At 49.2% G+C, this 23,099-nt stretch overlaps 1 protein-coding gene across 13 annotated transcripts in view; it reads right to left on the bottom strand.

Annotated features, from left to right (window-relative positions):
* Positions 1-23,099, bottom strand: part of Itsn1 (intersectin 1 (SH3 domain protein 1A)) — a 191,282-nt gene that overhangs the window by 36,249 nt on the left and 131,934 nt on the right. For 8 of the 13 annotated variants that reach the window (XM_006522934.4, NM_010587.2, XM_006522931.3 and 5 more), the window contains 3 exons: positions 20,965-21,086; positions 16,206-16,323; positions 14,534-14,725 (listed from right to left, as the gene is read on the bottom strand). In XM_006522934.4, coding sequence (XP_006522997.1) covers positions 14,534-14,725; positions 16,206-16,323; positions 20,965-21,086 — 432 coding nt within the window. Of the gene's footprint in view, positions 1-12,687; positions 14,151-14,533; positions 14,726-16,205; positions 16,324-20,964; positions 21,087-23,099 lie in introns of those variants that run through there. The other 5 variants (XR_001781793.1, NM_001110275.1, XM_006522938.2 and 2 more) reach the window with 2 other exon arrangements.

Genomic DNA, 23,099 nt, shown 5'->3' with positions numbered 1-23,099 from the left:
GGAGGTGGTGCTGCACCCCACATGTGGGCTAAAGGTTCTACTGTTCCCACCCCAAGGCTGAAGATAGTACTCTGTCGTTCCCCCCCAGGCTGAAGGTGGTATTTGTATACACACACACACACACACACACACACATACACGGGTCACGGTGGTATTGTCCCCCCACAGGCTAAAGGTCATATTGCCCCTACAAGGCTGATGGTTGTACTGTTTGCCCAGGCTGAAGGTGACACTGCCCCTCTCCAAGTTAATGTCATCCTCATAGTACATCGGGAAGTTACTGCATCCCACCCGCAAGGCTGAGTGTATTCCTGTTCTAACAAGAAAGCAAAGGCTGGAATTGTCAGGTTGGCCCAGGAGTAATGGACTAAAATACACAGGACAGAGAGCCCTCACCACCTGCCAAGAGTCCCTGCTGAGAAATGCCAACTGCTTTCTACAACAAGGGAGTCATGACCAGAAGACACAAGGATGACTGAGAAACTGGAATGAGGTCCTGTTGGGAGAGATGCCTGCCTCTTTGGGATTCTGGAGGCTCCTCTGGGTACAAGTTCTGGAGAACAGCAGGAGGTGCAGGAACATGGCTCAGGGCCAGCTCTGGATGCACTTGAGGGCTGCGGTACACCTTGCCCTAGACAGAGCAGCCTTTGGATGTACACAGCACCCAACCGAGAACTGAGACCCCAGGGAAGCTTGCAGGTTTGAGCTGTTAGCCCCAGAATCCTAAGCTATGCAAGTCTAACTCAAGCAAGCCTTCCTGAAGATGTGAAATGGCCACGCTGGCCCCTGGACCTAGAACCCAGTTAAAGGCAAAGATTTTGTGAGGTTTGTCTCCACGTCACACAGTAACCACATTGGCTTTAGATTCATTCATTCTTTCTTTCTTTCTTTCTTTCTTTCTTTCTTTCTTTCTTTCTTTCTTTCTTTTTAATTCTTTAAACTGACCCTGGGATACCATGAAGATGATTTCCAGACCCAGAGAACCATGAAAGACTTGAAAAAAGTATTCTAACCTCCCCAAATATCCTTTGTTTGAAAAAAAAGTAGTATTTAGAAAAAAACAAGAGGTTTAAAAATCCTCCATTATTCAAAGCAGGGGAACTGGAAAAGTCATTCGATTTAAAAGTTTTCTTTAGGGGGTGTAAAGGTTGTGGCCGCTCCCTTGGGTATCAGGATGCAGGAAGCTTGGCCCAGGGAAAGATGAAGGACAAAGTGTAGTGAATGATTTTCTATGGCCACGGAGCAGGGATGGAGGGTGACTCAAAACTAAAATTGGCCCACAGCTGAAATAATATTGCAAGGACTCCAAAAAGTTAAAAAGCAACCCGCCCCCCATTAAAGCCACAGGAAATTCCTATATAGGCTCCCAAGTTTATATAGTCTCCTTAAATATACTTAAGAGAGGGGACAAGGCTGTAATTTTCTTTTGGAAGGACCAGACTTGGAAAATATCTCAGCCCTAAAAGGTCATCAAATCCCCCTAAACCGTCATGGACATACTTGACCAGCAGAACTGAAATCCTCTCTATTACAAACAATACATAGCCTACAGATACTGTAGAATTTCAAAGAATTCAGAAGTTCTTAGGGAGGGGGGGAAAGACTCTCCTCTCTTCAATGAAACTTGAAACCTGAATTAGCTCCCACAGCCGCTAAACACTGAGGGAAATAAATAAACATGCCTGGTTTCTGTTATGAAGAAGCCAAAGAATATAATAAGTTAGTCAATGACTATTACGTTTCTAGGAAGTCGAAGGGACACAGAAGTGAGCAGAGACTGTTCTTTTCTTAAGGGAAACCCACAAGTTTAGGGGAGAGCCCTCAGGAAAGGCAGATTAAAAGTATACAAACATGTGGCATTGAAGGAGGGGGGTGCGGGGCTGGGAATGGTTTCCTTGGTGAAGTGTTCGCCTTGCTTGGAGCTGAGTTCACTTCTTAGAACATACATTATAAAGCTAGCATGGAGTCATGCTTACAATCCCAGCACTTGGGGGCGGGACACAAATGGGCAGATTTACGGGGCTTGCTGGCCAGCCAGCCTGGCTTAGCATTTGGCAAGCTCCAGTGTCTCTGAGAAACACAGTCTCAGGAACTACAGTGGACAGCTTCTGAGGAACGAGGCTGAGGTTGACTTCTGAGCATCACAAACTTACACACTCACAATCACACCTGCACACTCACACACACAAAGAATGGGCCAGTCAACAGTGCTGTAGAAGCAGCTAGGTGAACACAGACACTCGTGGGAGACACAGGGCATAGAAAAGGCCATGTTATGGGGGGAAGGGGGTAGCAATGTCCGAACAAACACAGATACAACGAGGAACGGCAGGAGAGCCGTGGAGTGGAGGCCTGGGTGAAGGTTTTCATCTCAAGGGGATGACAGCACAATGCTTCTAGGGACATTCATCCGGAATGGAATCCCTTTTCTAAGTGACTGAATAGGTGTTGATTGGATGCCTGGAGTTCCTGTCTATACAACAGGTGTTGTTAGAGTGGACCTGCATGTGGAAAGTAGGGGTTCTCCAGGACGTTAGTCTCTCTTGCCACGTGAGCTACACTTTTCCTGTCCTAATCAGGCTGGGTTTGATCCTCCTAGGATCCTGATTCTATTAGGAACCAGTCAACATCACAGGCAGAATGCATGTGCGGTGGTCTGTTCTGTAAGAAAAGCGGACGATGCTGTTCATGCCATGTTCTCTGGCTTTATCTCTGTACCACAGCTGTGTTGTGAATCCTCCCTGCCTCCCAGCCAGGAAAGTGTAGACTCTTCCTGCAAGGCATCATCTGTGCTTGGAACCGAAGGCAGCGATGGATGAGACATCTGGGACCTTGTCTTCTGGAGACCCTGGCATCCTGGACTGGTTTCTCTACCCTTGTTGGCTCACAGATGCCTCTGGAAGAGCACAGCTGTGAGACGTCATCAGTTCCCAGGACAGGAGAGCTGTAAATTCTCAGGGTTTGCTTTTGATAAGAAAGCAGGAGCAAGTGTGAGGCCTGTGGTGGGAGGTTGGAGATGCCAAGAAGGGCATCAAAGATGTGGCTGAGCCTTGAGTATCTCACTCTGGCCTGTGTAAGGGACTCATGGTGAGGCATGTTAGCTGGGTCTGTCTGAGAGTGTGCACCCAACCTCCTCACTCAGTTGCAAACCCAAGAAACTCAAAAGCAGCCATAGTTTTTAATTAATATCATCTTCCAAGAAGGGCCATCTGGTCTACCTGGCTTGCCATGGAGCAGTGTAGAAATGGAATTCCTCCAGAGAGAGTCTACTGCTTTGCTGTGACAACGCACGCAGTGAGCAGCACGCCATTCTGGATTTCTGATGGCGGACTCCTGGCACAGGTACCACCACTCTTTATAGTCTGGAATTTTCCTTCGTTCTTGGCTGCATTTGTGTCTCCACACATGCTTCCCTAGCTTTCTGAGCACCCACTTCTGATGTGTCCTATCCCCCAAGATTTTAAGGCTTTCTTAGCAATGGCTGTAAGTAAATCCTTCAGGTATGCAAGGCAAATGAAAGTGTTACAGCAGCACGGGTTGATGTATTCCTATGGGGATCAGATGAAGGAGGCAGTAGCTTTGACCAGAGAGGTCTGGGAAGATTTTGCAGAAGAGGAAGTGTAGACTAATTTTGTTGTTGCTGACATGTTCCTCAATGTTCTCATACTATCCTGCAGAGACGTGGGACTTCAGGGGTAACTAGGGGTGATTATACTCATGGATAGAGCGGTGCTGTTATCTAAGGGCTGGGATACGGATATGAACGTGTGGCAGACACTCTGCTCTTTGGTGTGTGTTCTTTAATTTTTCCATCCATCTGAAATGGGGTGATGCATGAGGAAGACTATACCATACACAGCCCCTGCATCTTGGACATCTCAGCGTCCAAAACTACCAGCAAATAAAAATAATTTATAACTTAGCTACCCACGGGTATTTTGTTTCAGTCTCATGCACTAAGACTCATGGACAAAGAGGATGGTAGGAGCATGGGCGAATGAGACTTAGGTGCTTTGAGCCAGAGGAGTGGGCAGTGGTAAGCAGCAGTGCTGAACCAGACACTGCAGACCCTTGTAGATAACAACTCCATCCTCACCAACAATCCTGTGGACTAGCTACCGTTCCTCACAATGAGAAGGTGAGGAGTCAGAGACACAGAGAGGATAAACAGCTTGATAAAGCCCCGGTTAAGAAACAACAAAGGAAGTAGGACCTACGTCCACATTCTTAGCTGTTATGTCTTTGCCTTGCTGGATGGGTGGTGTTTTTGTGTGTCCCGGTGGCCAGGACCAATCACAGACGGGGTGGCTTGAGAAGCACAAGTTTCCTTCCTCACAGCCCAGGAGGGCGGCCGTCCAAGATCAAGTCAAGGTGTTGGCAGGGTTCTTCTTCTTCATGTGTCCCACAAAAGCTTGCCTCTCTTTTGCACACAAACCCATGGTGTCCATGTGAGGTTTCTTCTTAAAAGGACAGCTGCCATTCTGCTTCATACACCTCAGAGTAGGATCCACTCTGAAGGCCCCAGGGTAACATTTAAATACATCTTTGAAGACGCTATCTCCAAATTCAGTCACATCCTGTGGTCTTCAGGGTTAGAGCTTTGACCTATAAATACTAGGAGACCCTGTTCAGGCCACATCAGAAGGGAAGCTCTAAAGAGAAAAGATGCTCAGATGCCCAGGATGGAGAGGAACAAGAACCAGAAACTACACCTGTCCAAGTGCATGGGACATGAGATTCTGTCTCCACAGCTGCTCAGCTGAAGGCAGCTCAGGGCTGCCACATGGGCAGTCATTCAAAATGTCTCGACAGCTACAACAGCTATGACAGGCTACCTGCACCTCAGAGCCCACTGAAGCCCAGATGTTCTGTTCGGGGGCCTCTGGAGGTTCATGTGAGGCCACATTTTCTCAACTGACCATGCTACCTAACATCTCATTTGATGGCTGGAGCAGTAGAGTCCAGAAAGCTTTGTGTATTTATTTTTTCTATCAGAAATGCTCGCTGGAAACAGAACCATAAAAAGAAACCACCTGTGTTCCCAGGGGGCCCAACATCTTTTCTTCTACCACTTCCTATAAGGTCTATTTGAGTACAATCTTGGTCTTGGAGTTCAGACTTCTAGGAGCTGGCTGCAATAAGTCTGAGTCAAGGTAGTGAGTCTTCTCAAAACAAAACAAAACAAAACAAAAACCAAGCAAACAAAACCAAAACCCCTGGGGCTAGAAAGGTAGCCCAGCAGCTAAGTTGGTTCCTAGCATCCCCATTTGGTGGCTTGTGACCACCTGTAACTCCAGGGGATCCAATGCCTTCTTCTGATATCTACAGGCACCATCCACATATACAGGGCATACACACATACACATAACTAGAAATAAAATCTAAATAAGAGACCCTTGGCTAACCAGCCCACAAGAGGCTGCATGGTGGGGAAGTGCACTTCTCAACCCTGAGGCAATGGCTTCAGAGGGGTCTGGCAACACCCTGGTCCCTGACATACTGACTCCTGCAGAACACAAAAAACACCTCCAACCCCGGACAGCTCCTGTCCCTGTCAGCAGCTCCAGGATCCACCCAGGGATGCTTCTGTGAGGCCGCCACACTTGCGGAGGAGACTAAATACCAAATACACACAGGACCAAGTAGTATGAACACGAGTTAAGTGATCACAAGAATGGAGAGCTCTTCCTGGTTTAGGACCTTTCCACAAAAATGAACCTTTTCCAACTGTGCCACTGTCCCCAGCACAGGCTCTGTGCTGGGTTCTCTGCCACACACAGTGAAGGGAATGACAAGATGGCAGAAGTCGTGGCATGACTATGCTGTAGAAAAAGGGGAGAGAGGAGAGGCAAAGGCCACCACCAACACCACACCTCCTCTGCAGCCCCAAGATGAAGGGCCGTGGGAAATATGCAAATGTGGCTTATAAGCAGTAAGAGATGGGGACCCTCCCATATGTCAGCTCTATAAGGAGGGCACCATCACTATGGACTGTGCTTGTCCTGTGATGATTTGCCCACTGTTGTGGTTCTGGGGAGAGAAGCCAGGGTCTCACACATGTCAAACACAAGCTTTACCATTGAGCCACAACCCTAGCTCCTCTGCAGATGCTATTTTTATTACATTTTCCTTCCTTCCTTCCTTCCTTCCTTCCTTCCTTCCTTCCTTCCTTCCTTCCTTCCTTCCTTCCTTCCTTCCTTCCTCCTCCCTCCCTCCTTCCCTCCTTCCCCCTCCCTCCCTTCCTCCCTCCCTCTTTCTTCTTTCCTTCCTTCCTTCCTTCCTCCCTTCCTCTCTCTCTTCCTCTCTCTCTTTCTCTCCCTCCCTCCCTCCCTCCCTCCTTCCCCTCTTCCCCCTTAAATAAAGCCATGTGTATCCCAGGCTGGCCTAGAACTATCTATGCTGATGGTAAACTTGACCCTCTCATCCCTCTGCCTCCACATCCCAAATACTGAGGTACAAATCACCACACCTGCTTCTGTGGTGCTGAGGATTGAACCCAGGGCTGCCTGCATGCCGGGTAAACATGCTGCCAACTAAGCTACATTCCCAGACCAATTTATTAACCTTTGACAGTATGTCATTATGAAGCCCAGACTGACCCCAAAATCATGATCCTCCTGCCTCAGACTCTCCAGTGCTGGGATTACAGGCATACACCGCACGCCAGGTTCTCTGTGGAGTTCTTGATGGGCATGCGAGGCTATCCCTGCCTGCAAGGAACAGCCAAATGGGGGATGAGTTTATCTTACAGTTTGCATGTCCCCTCCGCATGCACACACCAAAGGCTCACATGTGCTCAGTCTCCAACTGGCGTGGCCAATCCCGGATAGGAGGATGGGTGAGGAGGGAACCAGCCATCTCTTAAGTCATGGTGGAGACATAATCTGCTAGCATAACTAGGAGGCTCTGGAGACATAGAAGGTGGACTTGGTTGGAGGAAGATGTCTAGAGGCATGCCTTACCTGGTCCCTGTCCTCTTCCCATCACTGTTTCTAAGCCTTGATGAGGTAACCGAGCCTGCCCTGCCACATGTCCCTGCTGCCATGGTGTTCTGTGTCACCAAAGGCCCAGAGCCATGGAGCAAGCTGAACACACCCTGTATGACAATGTACAGATTTATGTGTGGCCAAAATAAGACTCTCTTCCTTGTGAGGTCTTCCTTAGGGCCCTGTCAGAGACAAAATGTCTGACTTACCCAGTGTCCACGTGTGTATGTATTGGCCTCCAGGTCTTTTGTCATTTTGTATAAAAGGGCTTCATGGCCAGGTAACATGGGAGGGAAGATGGCAGAGAGCAGGGGGTGGGGGGCAGGGCAGGGCAGGACATGTGTTATTGGAGTGCACCAATGGCTTAAACTTAAGGCAAAAATTCCAGGAAGTGTGTGTGGAGGAGGACATGGGGGCAAAGCAAGATTTGGGGCTTGTTAAGTACAGACAGGCATGGTAGAGTCAGAAGATTGAAGATTCTAAAGACACAAGTACCTGTGGACCCCCTCCCAACTACAAGGTGGCACATGGGAGCCCAAGGAGGAGATGGTGACCAAGGTGTGAACCTGGAATGTCGCCATGTCCACCCCACCTGTCACTTTCCCCTGATGCAGGCCCAAGATGCTGACACATGAAGTTCTGACTCTTGGCTGTTCCAGGTTGGAGGAGTCCACTATTAGATTAAATTGTGTCAGAGTAGTGTTCCCATATTTGGCACCATGGGCTCTGGGCTGCAGCCAGGAATGAAAATGTAGAAGCCATAGCCGCTTTGGAGAGGACTCCCAGGGCATACCCTGCACACGGCGCTGACCTTCAGCCCACCCTGTCCTGTTTTATTCAAGCTGGACTTCACTGGTGCCTCTTCCCATTCCTACCAGTTCAAAAGAAGGTATCACACCAGCCTGTTTCCAATGCTCACAGCCCCCAGGTAGCCACCAGTCTGTCATATCCGTCCTCTCTCTCTCTCTCTCTCTCTCTCTCTCTCTCTCTCTCTCTCTCTCTCTCTCTCTCTCTCTCTCTGTAAAAGGAGAGGGGAAACTGGGGCAGGGCAGACTTCTGAAGCCTTTGCTGCAGCAAGAGGGAGAAGGGGGCATATTGGCAGGCAGATTTTCTTCTGTCTCTTGAGGCCTGGCTGGGGTGAGGGTTCCCATTAGACAGTGGGGGTTGGTTACTGAGGGAGAGTACAGCTATGTAGGCCTTCCCATGGGGCTATGGGATTCCAAGGCAATGCCCCAGACAGCCAAGATCCCTGCTTGGCTTTGCCTGCTCTTCTGGGGCTGGTGCCCCCCCCCCCCCATCTGATTCAGCAAACAGATCAGAGGCAGCCAAGGCCTGTTCTGTGAGGGGTGTCTGGGTGCAGGCAGCAGGGTGCTGGGGCAATGTGCTTTTGGGAGCCATAAGTGGTATAGCACAGCTGCTCTGGGGGTACAGGTCTCTGGTCAAGTTGGCATGCCTAGCAAGGGCAGGGAGCAAACATACCGCTCTTTGCTGGCAGGACACAAGGGCACAGGACACTGTGCTAAGAAACCCAGGACCAGCGACTTACACATCTGTGACAGGTTTATTGCCTGCAAGGGCCTGCCAACAACCTGTCTGTGCTTGTGGTATTTAAAAGCCTCACACATTCCATTTCTCTGGTTGGGCGCCCCACTGGCAGCCCTGCGAAGGAGGCAGCTTGCACCAGTGTGCTGGAGAGATGCTGGGTTCTGACAGAGTGTCAGTATTGTTCAAACATGTGGGACAGATGCTCCAAAAGGCTTCCATGCAGGTGAGCCCCCTGATGCCAGAGAGGAGGAGCTCGGATTTGTTTGCAAAGCTGCAGGGGTGCATGTGAAGGCTCCAGGGAGCTCGCATTCTCTCTGAAATCTCTCCTTTGGTAAAGCAGTAGCAAGACAGTAAGCTGGAAGCCCCCGGATGAGCTTCCGCGATGCTTACTGACCAGGCATAAATCACTTGTTTCCCAAGAACAGCTCGTCCCTTCTGTTCTGATTGTTTGCTGGTGTTTGTATCTCTCTGCTGGTGAAGTACAAAGAGCTCTAAATGTAATGTACCCAAGACCACAAAGTAGGTGAAGTAGCAAAGCTGGGGTTCAAACCCATACCCTAAACAGTCATGCTAGAACACTAGCTTTAAACGCTACCAAGGACCAAGGCTACAACTATGCTGATTTCCCCAGAGCCCACTATTAAATCGTACCTAAGTAGTGTTCCTATACTTGGCACCATGGTCTTCTGGCTATAGCCGGGAATGAAAATATAGAAGCCATCTTTGGCCCAGAGTGAGGGTATCTGGAACATGCCTGTCTTTGGGAAACTGGGCTAAGGTTGAGGTAGGCTAGGGTGGAGCCCCCAGTCCTGGTGAGGAAGGACAGCCACCAACAATTCTGTGCAGTTGCAGCTTGAGGGCAAGGCTCTAGGAGAGGCAGGAATGCTCCTTTCAAATGGAACTACTAGACAGAGGGTGGGCACAGCACCCTAGCTCCTCAGTGCCCTTGCTGCCAAGTGTGTGCAGGCTCTAAGAACCCAGTACTGTCAAACTGTTCTTCAGGGGACGTCTCTGTCCCTCACTCCCACACCTTGTCCTCTGCTTCCTTAGCATGTGGCCTGGCTCAGTGTGCAAGAATGACAGAGATGAAGGAGGCAGCATGGGACGTTGGGGGAGGGGAGAAGGGAGGAAAGCAGTGGCTAGGATGCACACAGGTAGGCCACAATACCATGTTCCCTCCTGGGCAGGGCTGGAGAACTGGGGAAAAAGGAGTATCTGGCCTTAAAGAACGTGGCTTAGGTGAAGGAAGGGACACATCTTTTCCGTGCCCTGCAGCATGATGGGCCAACCAGCTATGAAGACTGCCAAGGTCGGCCTGTGTGGCAAACCTTCTATACAGCACTATCCGCTTCCAGCTGCACCCTGACCAGCCCTGTGATAAACACAAGCCACAGATAAATGCCCTCAGGCCGCTTTCTCACTACCTATGTCTGTCACATGCACAGACCACAGAGCAGCAGGTGGCATCTAGGAGGTAGTGCGCTGTGTAGACACAACACATACGGGTCTTAAAACCAATGGTCGCATCGAAGAAACACAGCCTTTGTTTTAGTGAATCCATACTTTTTTTTTCTTTCTTTCTTTAAATGCCTGGTAGCTTGCTATATGAATAGAACCTTCAGGAAGCAACAGACTGGCTGAAAGAAGTCATCTGACTTTCCCTTGAGGTTTTCGTCTAAAATGGGTTCAAGGAAACAGAAGACAAGGAGAAACCTTCACATAGTTGTATCAGAACCTTGGAATTTATCACCAGTCTATATATTTTTATTATTTCTTTTTAAAGAATATTTTATGTGTGTGGGTGCTTTACCTGCATGTCTGTCTGTCTGTGCACCACTACACGTGTGTCTGGTGCCTGGAAGGCAGAAGGTGTCAGATTCTCTGGACTGAGTTGCAGACAGCTGTGAGCTGCCACGTGGGTTCTGGGAATCAAACCTGGGTCATTTGGAGGAACAGCCAGTGCCCTTACTGTGGAGCCATCTCTCCAGCCCCACTCTCCTGTATCTTACCAGATTCAGAATCCTCAGATACTTTTTATTTTCCTATGCATTCTCTCTCTCTCTGTGTGTTTGTGTCACCGACTTTCAATGTAGCTTCTAGAACTATTCTCCTGGAATATTTTAGGGTCTAAAAAGAATAAATAATAATTTTGTCTCTCAAAAGTGATTTTCCAAGTCCGGGAAGCAGGGTTGTTATGCAAATGGGAAGCATCCCAGATTGGGCCAGAGTAGAGACTGCCCAGAGCCAAGTCCATTGGCCTTAGCCTCGGCACACATGGGGTGGACACCAGGGCACCAGGGCTTCCTGGGAAGCTCGGCCCTAAAGGGAGAGACAAGTAGGGTAACATCTCGGTTGCTCCGAAGGGTGATGTGCTGTGTCAAGAACCTGGAATCAGGTGTATTCTACAGTTGTTTGATCTGTCCATACAATGGGCAGTTTGGAGTGCATAAACCTATCACATGTCAGGTAAGCCATATGAAATTGCTGTGTTAGGCAGGGCTGGTGGCACACCCAGCAGGATTTTTACACACACATACACACACACATACACACACACACACACACACACACACACACACACGAGTAAATGTAAAAATAAAAATTAAAAAAAGCCTAAACACGGCCCCTCTCCCAATCAACCCCAAGTGTAGCATCTTTAAAATCTGAGTGATGCTCTACTGTCCAACTTTGAAAGTAGAGAACATAGAGGATAACTAAGACAGTTTGAAAAACGAGCAGTTGTGGGAGACTCTGCACCACAGACACAGGAGGCGAGCTTACAGAATGAGTGCATCTCTTTAGCAGTAGTTATCAGCAGGGCAACCTCAGCAGCCATGCGTGAGGAGACCACTTGGGCCAGGGTAACCAAGTGAACTTTAGCCATAGTGGCCAGTAGGGTGAGGCCAGGCCTTCTAAGCTCAGCACTGGCTACACGGGAATGGACCACAGTGTTGTGTGAACTGTGCTGTGCCTTGTAGGACCCTCATCCCCAGCCTATATCCACAGGATGCTGGTAGTGGACTTCTGCCTAAAACACACAGGGTCAGATGGATTCTCTGCAGGCCACACAAACTGAAGAGATGTGAGGGATACTGGTGCCAGCTCCCAAGCCCAGAAGGAAGACTGGAGAAACCATGAGAGGGGATCGGAGGGTTGAAAGTGAGGAGCGCCATCACCCACCTTGACAACTGCATCCCACCGCCAACCTCAACCCTGGAGAAGGAGCACTGCCTTAGGGAGATGAGGCCTGTAGACTTGATCACTGTTCCATGAGGGGCTGGATGGGAAACAGCCCATCCCTCCCCTCCCCCTCCCTCCCTCCCTCCAGGGTCTTTTCTGTTCTGACATCTAGGTTCACCTCATCTGGCTCCTTGTTGACCCCTTACGTCTCCACTTCAGTATTTCCCCTGCACCCCTGTCCCATAGCACCCCCCAACCCTCTACCCCCCCCCCCCCAGTGTTGGATGGCTCAAGCTGCTGCTTACACACTTCTGCGTGGAACACACACACACACACACACACACACTCTATGCTTATGTGGACATTGTCTTCACCTGTCTGCTCCTTAGAACGACATTGAGGAGGACACTCAATGCATGGTCGATTTATCACCCCCTTCCCCCGAACCATCTGCAGACTTGGTAAAATTGCAGTGAAGGGCAGGGAAGGCCCATCAAGTGAGGTTCAAGGACAGCATTAGTCATGTGTCCTTCACAGTAACTGTGTCATGTATAGGCCAGTTTGTCTCTGTAAAGGTCACAAGCATGTGCCTAGCTGATGTGATCCCACACACAAGGAAATATGCAAGTCTGCCTTTATCCATCCAAGTATATTTGGGCATCCACTAGTTCCTTATTATGACATGATTTTGGACCAGTGTTTTGTGCTCTAAGCCAAATCACACACCTGTCAATATGTCAACAACACAAACTCTAAGTCCAATGAGAGTTGACAGCTAAGCTGGCCGGTAGGCTTCCATGCTAGGCAATCAGTATTACTAAGGAGCCACTGTGTACACATGGTTGGGAGGTCCCACTCGGGGGTTATGTCTGTATTCACACTTGACACGCAGGCAGGTCAGTGGCTAACATCTGTCTGTGTGATGCCCCTCAGCACTGCAAGATTCCAACAGCAAGAACACAGAGACGTTTCCATCTAACTTTTATATGAAGAATTTAATTATCTATACACATAACTAATCCAAAAGGTTGTATTACAATTGTTAAAGCTGCAAGTTTATATATTTATATATTTTACATTCATATCCATGAAAACACTGAAGCCCAAGTAGACAAGGAGGGGGGCTGCCTGTCCTCAGCACCGGGACACACTGTCAGCATGGCCTCTCCCCAGGAGCAGCACGGAGGGACGCCATGTCACACTCACTACTAGGACAGCTAGCAGGCTTCCCCAACCCATTTTCTGTGCTGTCAGCAGTGGGCACCTTTTCTTTTTCTTTTTATTATTGAGAGCTTCCAACTAATATCTAAGGACACACGGCTTCAGCTACAGCACAAGTTAACACACACACGGACCAGGAGCGCCATTTCATATTAATCTGTAGCAACCCCACAGTCTAGTTAAAAAATGTAAACACTGGAAATTAATTGCAGGGAGACTTCTATACATTCTTTCTTGTCAAGAAGATTACTTGTTCAAGATATTCCATAAAAAGCAACTGGAATAAACTTCACGTAACAGAGACTAAGACGGTGGGTACTGATGATCGTAACCGCCTGGGCAGTTGGCGTCTTACTAGTTTATGGTGTGAAGACATGCCAGATTGAAAACTCAAAACAAAACACGGGCACAACTAGGTACATCTGAGACCAAACGGAAACATGGGTGCTTCCTCAGGTGGCTACAAGGTCACTGTGCAAAGTAAAATGAATGCAGTAGATGAGAGCACTGTACACGGTGGTGGGTTTGCCATGGAGGAAGAGCTACTTCTTCGGTACAGATGGTACATGCGCGACAGGTACACGTGATGGTCACAGACAAGCATAACCCCTTCCATAGTCAGGCTCAGTCTACATACACATTTTCAAAACAGGTACACCCATCTCCTCTGTGCTCTACGGCAGGGAACAGCCCCAAACTACACAATGTGGTTGGGAACACTGGACAAACGGCAAAGGTACAGCAAGTCTCAGTTTACGGACGCCCGGAACAGCATTTTAATCGTCCGCGCAGCACTCCTTGATAGTGGGTGTTTTTGTAAAACCAAAATAGCAAAGAAGTAATTGATTGATTTTTATTAAAAGGCTAAAATACACATTTAAAAATAATCTTAAAACTATTGAAAGCGCCCGTGTGAAGGCGGGGCCGTCAGTCTGAGTGACTAGGAAAGCCCCAAAAGGACCCACCACCCTGTGCAGTTCTGCAATTTGCTTCTGCCTCTGCACGCAGTGACTCAGACATTTCGATCACATGCAACTAAGGTCAAATGAGGTAAACTGCTCTGCAGTGAGTTCTTCTACTCAGAAGGCAGTAGGTGATCATGCTGCAAGTCACATGATCAAGGCTGCATCTCCCATCATCCCTCTGGGCAGTGATATGGGATAGTGGGTCTCTTTGAGGACTTTCAAGCCTGAGGGGGGGATGGACAACATATGATTCCTAGAAAAAGGAGGAAAACAACACATAAGCAAAACAAAACAATGAGCAAAACCCAAGCTAGGAAAATGAGTCAGGCATGTACACAGCATGGTGCCAAAATGATTCAGGAAAAAAACAAAAACAAAAAAAAACAAACCAGGAAAAGAAAAAGGAGGAGGGAGGGGAAGGAGGGGGAACATGCTACAGAAAGAATGAAAATTTAAAACAAAACCAAAACCCCACGAGATAGTTTTGCATCACAGAAGGTCTTCAAAGAGACTGTTGCAAATGCAGCAGTGGTCTGCGTTCAGTTCTGCAAACCAAGCTTGGCAGAGGCAGAGCAATGCTGCATGTCTTACGGGAGGAACCAGAGAGGAGAGGAAGCGGGCCGCCAGGGCACTTACATTGCTGGCTGGGGTCCATGTCTGTGGTCAGCTTTACATAATTGGATGGGAAGAGCCCAACTTGCCCACTGACTTCTCCTTTCCACCAGTCCGGGTCCTCCTTGTTGAGGACGTTGATGATCTGGCCTTTGCTGAAGGCTAGTTCGTCATCGTTCTGGGCGGTGTAATCGTACATCCCGATCACCTGGCACACTGCAAAGACAGGCTGGTGAGCACCTGGCCACCCGGGGGGGCATGCGCAGAGCTACTCCTGCATGGGGTTTTCCCTTCAGAACGGGGGAAAATGAGATAGATGGGGGACCCAAAGGGACTTCCCGTGGTGTGGGCACTAGAGGAAGACGAAGGACTGAATTCTAAGACGATAGCAATATTTTTACACCGTCTTAAATGTTGTAACATCTCCCCGTCCCGGTACTCGTCAGAAAAACCAGAGGGTCCTCACCCAGAGCACATCGGAAAGACTCAGAGTGCTGTACCACTCAGTTCCCACAGCATAGCACACAGGCAGGGGCCACAGCACTTGACTGTCTTTATTTAATTTCTTTTTGTGATGGTGAAGACTGAGCCCAGGGCCGGTACACTATACAAGTGTGCTGTGGCACTGAGCGTGCAGCCCTGGACCTGGCCCTTCTATAGATGGTGTGCAGCTGTCACCTGATCTTCTCATGCTCCTGCCTCAGGGGGAAGTTAAGCCAGCGCTGTAAGAGGTGACTCTCTGTCCTCCTGTCTCAGAGAGGACTACACTCAATTTTCCTTTTCTCCTTTTCTTTCGACTGCACGACTGGTTGACCCACCCTTACTGCCTGGCGTCTTATCATTGTTTACCAACCTGTATGCAGCTTCAAGGTTCTCAAACTCTCCAGCTAAGGGAACAGACTCACTTCCACACATGGCTCGGGGCGTCCACCATCGTGAGGGGCTTATGGGCTGACAGGAGAGGGCTCTGCTACATCTCCTCAGCCTACACAAGGCCTCAGCTCATGCAAAGAGGACCAGCTGGGGGTCAGAGGTCGGTCACATTCATAGGTCCTGACGTTTCTTGCAGGGACAGCAAGTTTAGAGCTGGTTTCACAGGGGTACACAACACACATCCAATCACACGATGATGGTGGAACAAAAGCTTCATGCTCTCCACAGATGTCACTGAGTACAGAGGCCTAAAGAACTAAACCAGAACTCTGCTCCTACCCTGAGCTCTGTCCAGGCCAGTGGAACAGCTGACTCTCTGCCTTAGCTGAGAAAGCAGGCAAGCCAGGCAATGGCAGGCTCTGCCTTTGCCCACCCTCAGGAAAACACAGAACATCCTGCCTGCTCAGTGAGCCCCTCTGTCCCCAGCAACTGACACAGAACTATTATGATCAGCAGACCCCCACGGCTCTCACTCTTGACCTACTGAGAGCCCAGCAAGTTTATTTTTAAGACCCTTTCTGTTGCCTAACCCAATGGTCCAAATCCCAATATAAATAGCTAGAAGGAAGTCAAGAGAAAAACTTGGCTTTAATGCCACGCATTTCCAACTGCTCCAGCAGAGTCCAGTGAGGGCTCTGTGGTGCTCAGCAAAGAGAGGCCACAGACAGCAAGTAGAAGTGCTAACGAGCATGTGTGAAAACAGTACAAGACTTTAGATGAGAGACCCGAGCGAGCGCGAGCAGACGGCCTGCGAGCATCTTACCTGCTGGCTGCACTGCGGTCTTGGGTAGCTCAGTTGGGGTGATTTTGCTTGTTCCGGGGCTTAGAAGTTTGACATAATTTGCTGGAAACCACCCTATCTGGCGCTTTTTCCCTCGAGCCTAGGAAGAAAATAACAATGTTTTATGAACATCAAAGCCCATCTTTCTTACACAGTTTGCTTTATAGCAGGGCACTGTGCACTGCTCACACTGAGCTGAGAGACAAAGGACTGTCACAGAAATTGCACGCCCCGGTTCTGTTCCAAGTGCGGCAGCCATTGGTCTGCAGAGTCTGGGATGTTTCCAAGGGCTGGATTCTAGCTCGCGTATTCAGAATACCCTGTGGTGTGGCTTAGATAGAAAACTAGGGGCTGGAGAGATGGCTCGGGGTTCAGAGCACTGGCTCTTCCAGAAGACCAGATTTCAATTCCCAGCCCCAAAAGGCAGCTGACAATGGTCTGCAATGCAGTTTGGAGGACTATATCTGATGCTGCCTTCTGGCTTCCACAGGCTCCAGGCGTGCAAATGTTGCACATACATACATTCAAGCAACACCCATACACATAACAATTATTTTTTTTAAAGATAGAAACCCTGTTAGCATTCTGCTGCCAGACTCGGGTGATGCTGATGCTCTAGTTAATGCCAGAGGGCTCACTAAGAGCAAGGCACCTCAGGTGTCTTCATCTCGGACAGCTCTAAAGGCAACAGTATTGCCACTCTGACTTTGAGATGGCTAAACCGACCTTGAAAAGTTACATGGCAGTCCCAAGGGTACAGACTGGCTGATGCTTAGCTAAGATGCACTGCCATGCCTGAGCTCTGTGTGATGTCAGACAATGCCCAGCATCTACAGAACGCAGACGCTCACTGGATGCTCACAGAAGGTCCTGGATGCAGGACCTTCACAGTGTCTTAATTTCAGAGCACTGGCTACACTTTCTACTGCCCTCTTTATCCCTTTAGTTTGATCTGATTTGACCCAAGATACTGAGCATTTTTATCATATCAGAAGTTATAAGACATGGGGTCCATGGTGAAGACAGAGACTATCCTTGTCTATTCATACCTTGGGGAGAAAAGACTACCACATGAATGCACACTTTCACACACGCACACGCACACACACACACACACACACACACACACACACACACACACACGAACACACACACGCGCCTTTCTGGAAGAAAGCTCTGATAAAAGCATCCATCAGGGCATAAGACTCTGTGCCCTGAGTGGTTGAGAGCCCTGGCTGCTCTTTGAGGACCTGAGTTCAGATCCTAGCATCTCTAAGTCTAGCCCTCAGTACTAACCACTGTCTGCAACTCTCGTTCAGGAGGATCAGGTACTTTCTTCTGGCCTCCATGGACAACAAGCATGGTGCATAGACATGCATGTAGGCTGAATGCCCATAAACATAAAATAAAAATTAAAAATAAAAAGGTTTTTAAAATAACTTATTTACATTGGGTCAAGAATTAGAGGAAGGCTTTTTGCTAACTTAAATCGCATGACCTACTCACCAAATAAATAGAACCAAATACCATGAGCCACATCACACCTCTACCCATCAAGTTCTCAAGGAGAACTCTGGGTTACTTCTAGACACAGCTCAGCTTTTGGTTGTCCAGCCAGGACTCCCGTTCTTGGCTCAGGCACTGCCAGCCACTGCTCTGTGAATCTGCCAGTAACTACTGCCTTTGCTGGTGCCCTGCCACGTGGCTCCCAGCAGCGCTTCTCCCTCACCTCTGCTGCTTTACAAGGGCAGATCACAGACCTCCTCGCTATTCTCCACTGTGCTCCCATGCTGAGACTCTCCATACAGGACAATGCTGGGCATGTGTGAGGTCTAGAGACATTCCACACTGCTCTCAGGTAATGTATCAGGAGAGCAGGGGCTAACATACATGCTTCTTTAAGGATCGGGGCCAATCACGTAATGTAGAAACAAACATTCATGGAGAGTCTGAGCCACACCATCAGCACTGACTAGGAAGCAGCTCATGGTGTGAACATGAGGCCAACCCTGAGTTCAGAGGAAAGTGCAGAGCTACAGGCTGCAAGGGCCCCACAGGCCTTTGGGAGAAGTGAGATGTGGCTAACCCCTGAGGAACTGGAGGTCAGTGGGAAGGAGTGTCATGGCCCATGGCGCTAAGGCCCAAGGCCCAGGAGATTGGTTGTCTCAGACAAACAGCCAAGTGAGGCTGGACGAGACATGTTGCTGCAAAGGCAGGAAGAGATATGGTTGGGGGGAAACCTCACAGGCATGACAAAGAAAGACAATGGGAGTCTTGAGAATACTCTGGACAGCAGAGGGACACATGGACCAGGGGATGAGCACCAGGGCACAGCTGCACAGATGGCTGGCTGGACTGAGTAGCTGTCTCCATATCCATCATGGCCACGTTCCAAAGCAGGGCAGAAGCCAGGACTGGCGACACAAGTCTGCAACCCTACCACTCGAGGCTGGAGGATTTCCAGTGAGAGTTCCCCCCTGGATGACATAGTAAGACCCTCAAAGGAAGGCCTTTAATCTCAGATGTTTGTGACTTTGAGGCCAGCCCAGCCTACACAGTGAGGACCAGGCCAGTCAAGGCTATGTCTTAAAAAAAGAAAAAAAAAAAAAAAGAAAAGAAAAGAAAAATAAAGAAACACTATAGGTTCCCAGTACTCTCACATACAGAGTAGAATGCATTTCGGGGACTTAGGACTGGATTCCTCAACAAGCCACTGCTCCTGGCCAGCACCTCTGGACGGGCTCTCCTGCCCCAGACAGCTCTGCTCCCTGCCTAAGCTGACCGTCAGTTACACTGCATGCTGCGGCTCTCGTTTGGGCCAAGAGCACGTCTGTCCTCATGTGTCCAGCATGGGTCCTCCTTCCTCACTCGGCATAGGCCTTACACAGCCGGGAGCAGGGAACTTTGTGCAGCAGGGAGCCGCAGTCAGCAATTCTTCCTGCCTGAGGAGTCTCAGCTCTAACCACCCTGTTCTCGCCACTCCATGGTCACACCCACCCTCTGTCTTAGACTTATCTGTCTCTCACACCACCCCTCTCAGAGCCTCAGTAGCTAATGTGATAGGCAGGCCACAGGCACATGACAGCAGTTATCATGGGCTCACTCTCTAGGGTCACTGTGTTCTGACAAAGGGCTGCTATGAGTTATTAGTCCACACTTGGGGACCCCCTGTGGTATGCAGCAGCAGGCCCCAGCACTTGGGTCTAAAGGAGGAACATTGTATGCTTCTCTTGTATATAAAAGCAGACAGCTGGTGGGAAATGTAGCCCTCTGGCAGGCCCCTAAGAAACGTCTATGTGGTGAGCCACAGCCCACACTCTCCTTCATGAAGAAAGGGAGGGCCATGAATGAAGCTGGCCAGTGGAGTCTGCAGTCCCAAACTGGGGCTCACTACATTAAGAGGAAGGTGGAGGGGAGAAAGGAGGCACTTCTTGCTCGAGAGCCAGCAGGCCAGTCTCTTATGCTCCTACGTGTGTATCTGTGTGTATGGCTGGTTCTAGGATCCCTGAAGGTTCCAGAACATGAAGAAGTTCAGGTCTCATCTTCTCAAGTAACATCAGTGAGCAGTAACTCCTAAGAGGCAGAGCCCTGCTACAGAGTCAACTGTAGTCACTATAGAACCAGTTTCCAAAAAACAAAAAGAAACTTACTGAAAAGTAGCACTAACGGGAACAGTGCCCAGAACACGCACACGTTCTTCACATGGGTCCACCGACTGCTAACACCCAGTCCAGCCGCCATCTATGTGCTCTTGACTGCCCTTCCTAACCCCCACCACTTCCTCCCCCCATCATTTGTTCCTGAAACACTTGATCACCAGGCTCTTACGTCACAGTTCTTTAAAAAATATATATGTCTGTCTTACTATTTACGTGTATAGAATATGTATGTGGGTGCACAGAGGTCAAGAGAGGTCACCAGATCCCCCAGAGCTGAAGTTACAGCTGGTGTAAGCTGCCTGATATGGGCACTGAAAGCCTACCTCAGGTCTTAATTAATGAGCTATCTCTCCAGCCCCCTAATCATGGGTCCCAGTCTGTTGACAAAGCGTGGATGCTGTGCCTTTACTAAGTAGCATCCATTTGCCTCCACGGGTGATGGTCATTTTAATCACCTGATGAGGTGGTACCCTAGTTCTCAACTCTGTTATCACTGTATCCTTGCAAATAACAAGCATTTCTAGGGAGCCACGCAACACCATACACTTGTTCTTGTCCTTACATAAAACTCCCCTTAGATATATCCCACGGCCAGCCTAACTTGCTACCATGATGATACACAGACTCTCTTCTGCAGCATCTTTGTGTCTGGAAGTGAGAACTAAAGGAGGTGTCAGAACCGTGAATGAGTGATGTGATTTCGGTACACACAGCAACTGAAAACAACATCATGACCGACGTAGGCTGCATGAAAGACACCTGCCATGTCAGCATGTCCCAAACACCTCCAACGAAGCGCTGATTCCGTTTGCCAGGCCATGGCGCATGAGGAGGTCTCTATGCAGCCCCTACTCAGCAAATTCTGTCTCCAGCACTCCCTATCTGAGCTTGTCGGACAACTGGATACACGTTCAGCGGGTCCGCAGCTCTCAGAACTAAGCTCGTAAGACACAGGCGCCCCTCATCAGGCTCAGGGTTCAGATAAGGAGGGTTCTTTGTACTGTGCAGTGCAATGCTGTTCCTTGAGGCTTTGCGTGTTCATGCTTAGACAGAGAACTTTAAATGAACGTAGAGACACTAACTTGCAGTTCTCCTTCCCACCATCCACCTGGGTTCTTTTTCCGGATCAGAATCAGCTGCCCAGGAGCCAGGGTGAGTTGTTCGGGACCAGTAGCAGCGTAGGAAGCAATAACCTGGGCAATTTCTGAAAAACAGGATCAAACGTTGCAGTGTGCTGTCAGTGAAGAGAAGAGATCCTAGGACACACTATTGTTCAGGATCAGACACCAACGTCATGGAACTCTGCAGACTGGCTGCTTCCCACTCTGACCCCTGCTCTTGCCCCTCCCTGGGAGCCACAGTGCAGATGCTCTGTTTGTCTCTGTCTAGCTCAGACTTGTGCGGCCCTCACTGTCCTGTGACTCAGCAGCTCCCCGCCATCCTGCCTGCCCCCATGCGTCCTGTCAAAGAACCTCCCACAGTTACTATGTGCCCGGATGAAGGGCCAGGACCCCGCTCCCATCTCCATAAATCTGAGGGACGCCTCCTTCTGCCTGAAAACTAATGGGAGAAATGAGGTTTTCCTCAGAAACCCATAGGAGCCTGGCTACAGCTCACTTACACACACGGCTTAGGACCGTCTCCCACTAACATAGCCAAATCAGCCAGGCCTCCTATTCTGGGAGTGATCCACGAATTTCTGGTTTGAAACACAGAACCATGAGTTTAACTTATTTCAAGTTACAAGAGGAACACAGAGCTATGAGAACTTTAGGTGAAAACAGTAATTCAGCACAGAGATAAAAAACGTAAATAGTTGTGTGGTTTGCCTGACTCTGAAAGCCCCTACAGGAGACTCCCAGCAAGGCCACAGCCCAAAGTCTGGGGCAGCTCAGGCCAGGGGGGCGGGGGGGGGGGGGAGCGATCCAGAACTGTTCTCCACACTCATTCCCATCTCAGTGAACCCGAAAGGACAGAAAGGAAGGAAGGATGGCAAGAAAGAAGTATGAAGTACAAAGAGATGGGAAGAAGGGGTGGGGGTGGGGGCCCCACATTCCAACACTGCCTACAGAGTGAAGGGCAGAAGTAAGAGGCAGTTCCTTTAAGCAGCCCTATCACGCTGTCCTGAAATCTGAGGCTGGCCACCACAACAGGAGGAGGAGAAGCAGCCTGCCTGCCTGTGCTTCAGAAAGCCCAGAAAGGCAAAAAGCCCGGAGGCCGGCTCCCAGCTAGTCTGTGTCTAGCCAAGAGCCCAAGCAGGGAATGTGTAGGGAGGGACGCTCCTCTGGCATGCTAAGGACAAGTTCTAGATTTCAAGTTTTTGGTTTGGAGAAAGTCCCAATTAGTGTCCTATTTGGCACCAGCTGTTTTTGCTCCTCAAAGGACCTGGCATACTAGCTGGAGATTTGTTCTGGCATTTTGAAAGGGCTCTGTGTCTCCAAACAGCTTGCGAGTTTCAAGGTAAAGTGAGGCCCATCTGAGGGCTGTAAGTGAACTATCTGGACCCTCTGGAATGGCGCCTGTTCAAGTACAGACAACATCCAGCAATAGCAGAGGCCCAGCTTTGTGCTCTGACTAAAATCCCCTTTCCTGGCTGTGTGAGCCCAACTAGAGCTGAGCACAGCCTCTCAGCAGAGCAGTGCCCCTTCTAACCTATAATTTCCTAAGGTCAACTTTGGCCAGGAAGACAGGCCACACCAACCGTATCATTGCACAGCTGCCTCCTTCTCTTTTTTATGCCACTATTAATAGAATGTGTGATTTTGTTTAAATAAACTGAAAATTCTAGACTCTGAAGCACGATTATCATTTGGTACCTTCACTGTTTGCCTGGGAAAGCCCGATTTTCAAGTAATGAGACCGATCACCTGATGCTGTCACCTTGCCTCTGACCTCCACTGCTATGTCATTGGAGCTCTATGTGCTAACAGGCGCCAGCAAGGACTTTCCAAACCCAACGAGATGACCCTGCAGTTTCCCAGCTCTGTACCCATCAACTTCCCACCATCTTGCCCGGGAAAATCTACTCCCCACAGCTGTGGCAACAGGCACACTTGAGAGCCAAGGACATTTAATTAACAGGGAAGGATCTTGCCGGGCACTGTCAGGAAGATCCCTTTGCCTCTACTGTAGGCTTCTGGCTGGGATAAACAATGACTGGGGAACAACTATCAAGAACATTCATTAACATTGAAGCACAAGCATCGGGGTTTACAAC

Source organism: Mus musculus, chromosome 16 (genome assembly GCF_000001635.26).
Source record: "Mus musculus strain C57BL/6J chromosome 16, GRCm38.p6 C57BL/6J".
Taxonomy (NCBI): Eukaryota; Metazoa; Chordata; class Mammalia; order Rodentia; family Muridae; genus Mus; species Mus musculus.
This window is presented reverse-complemented; position numbering and strand designations above follow the sequence as displayed.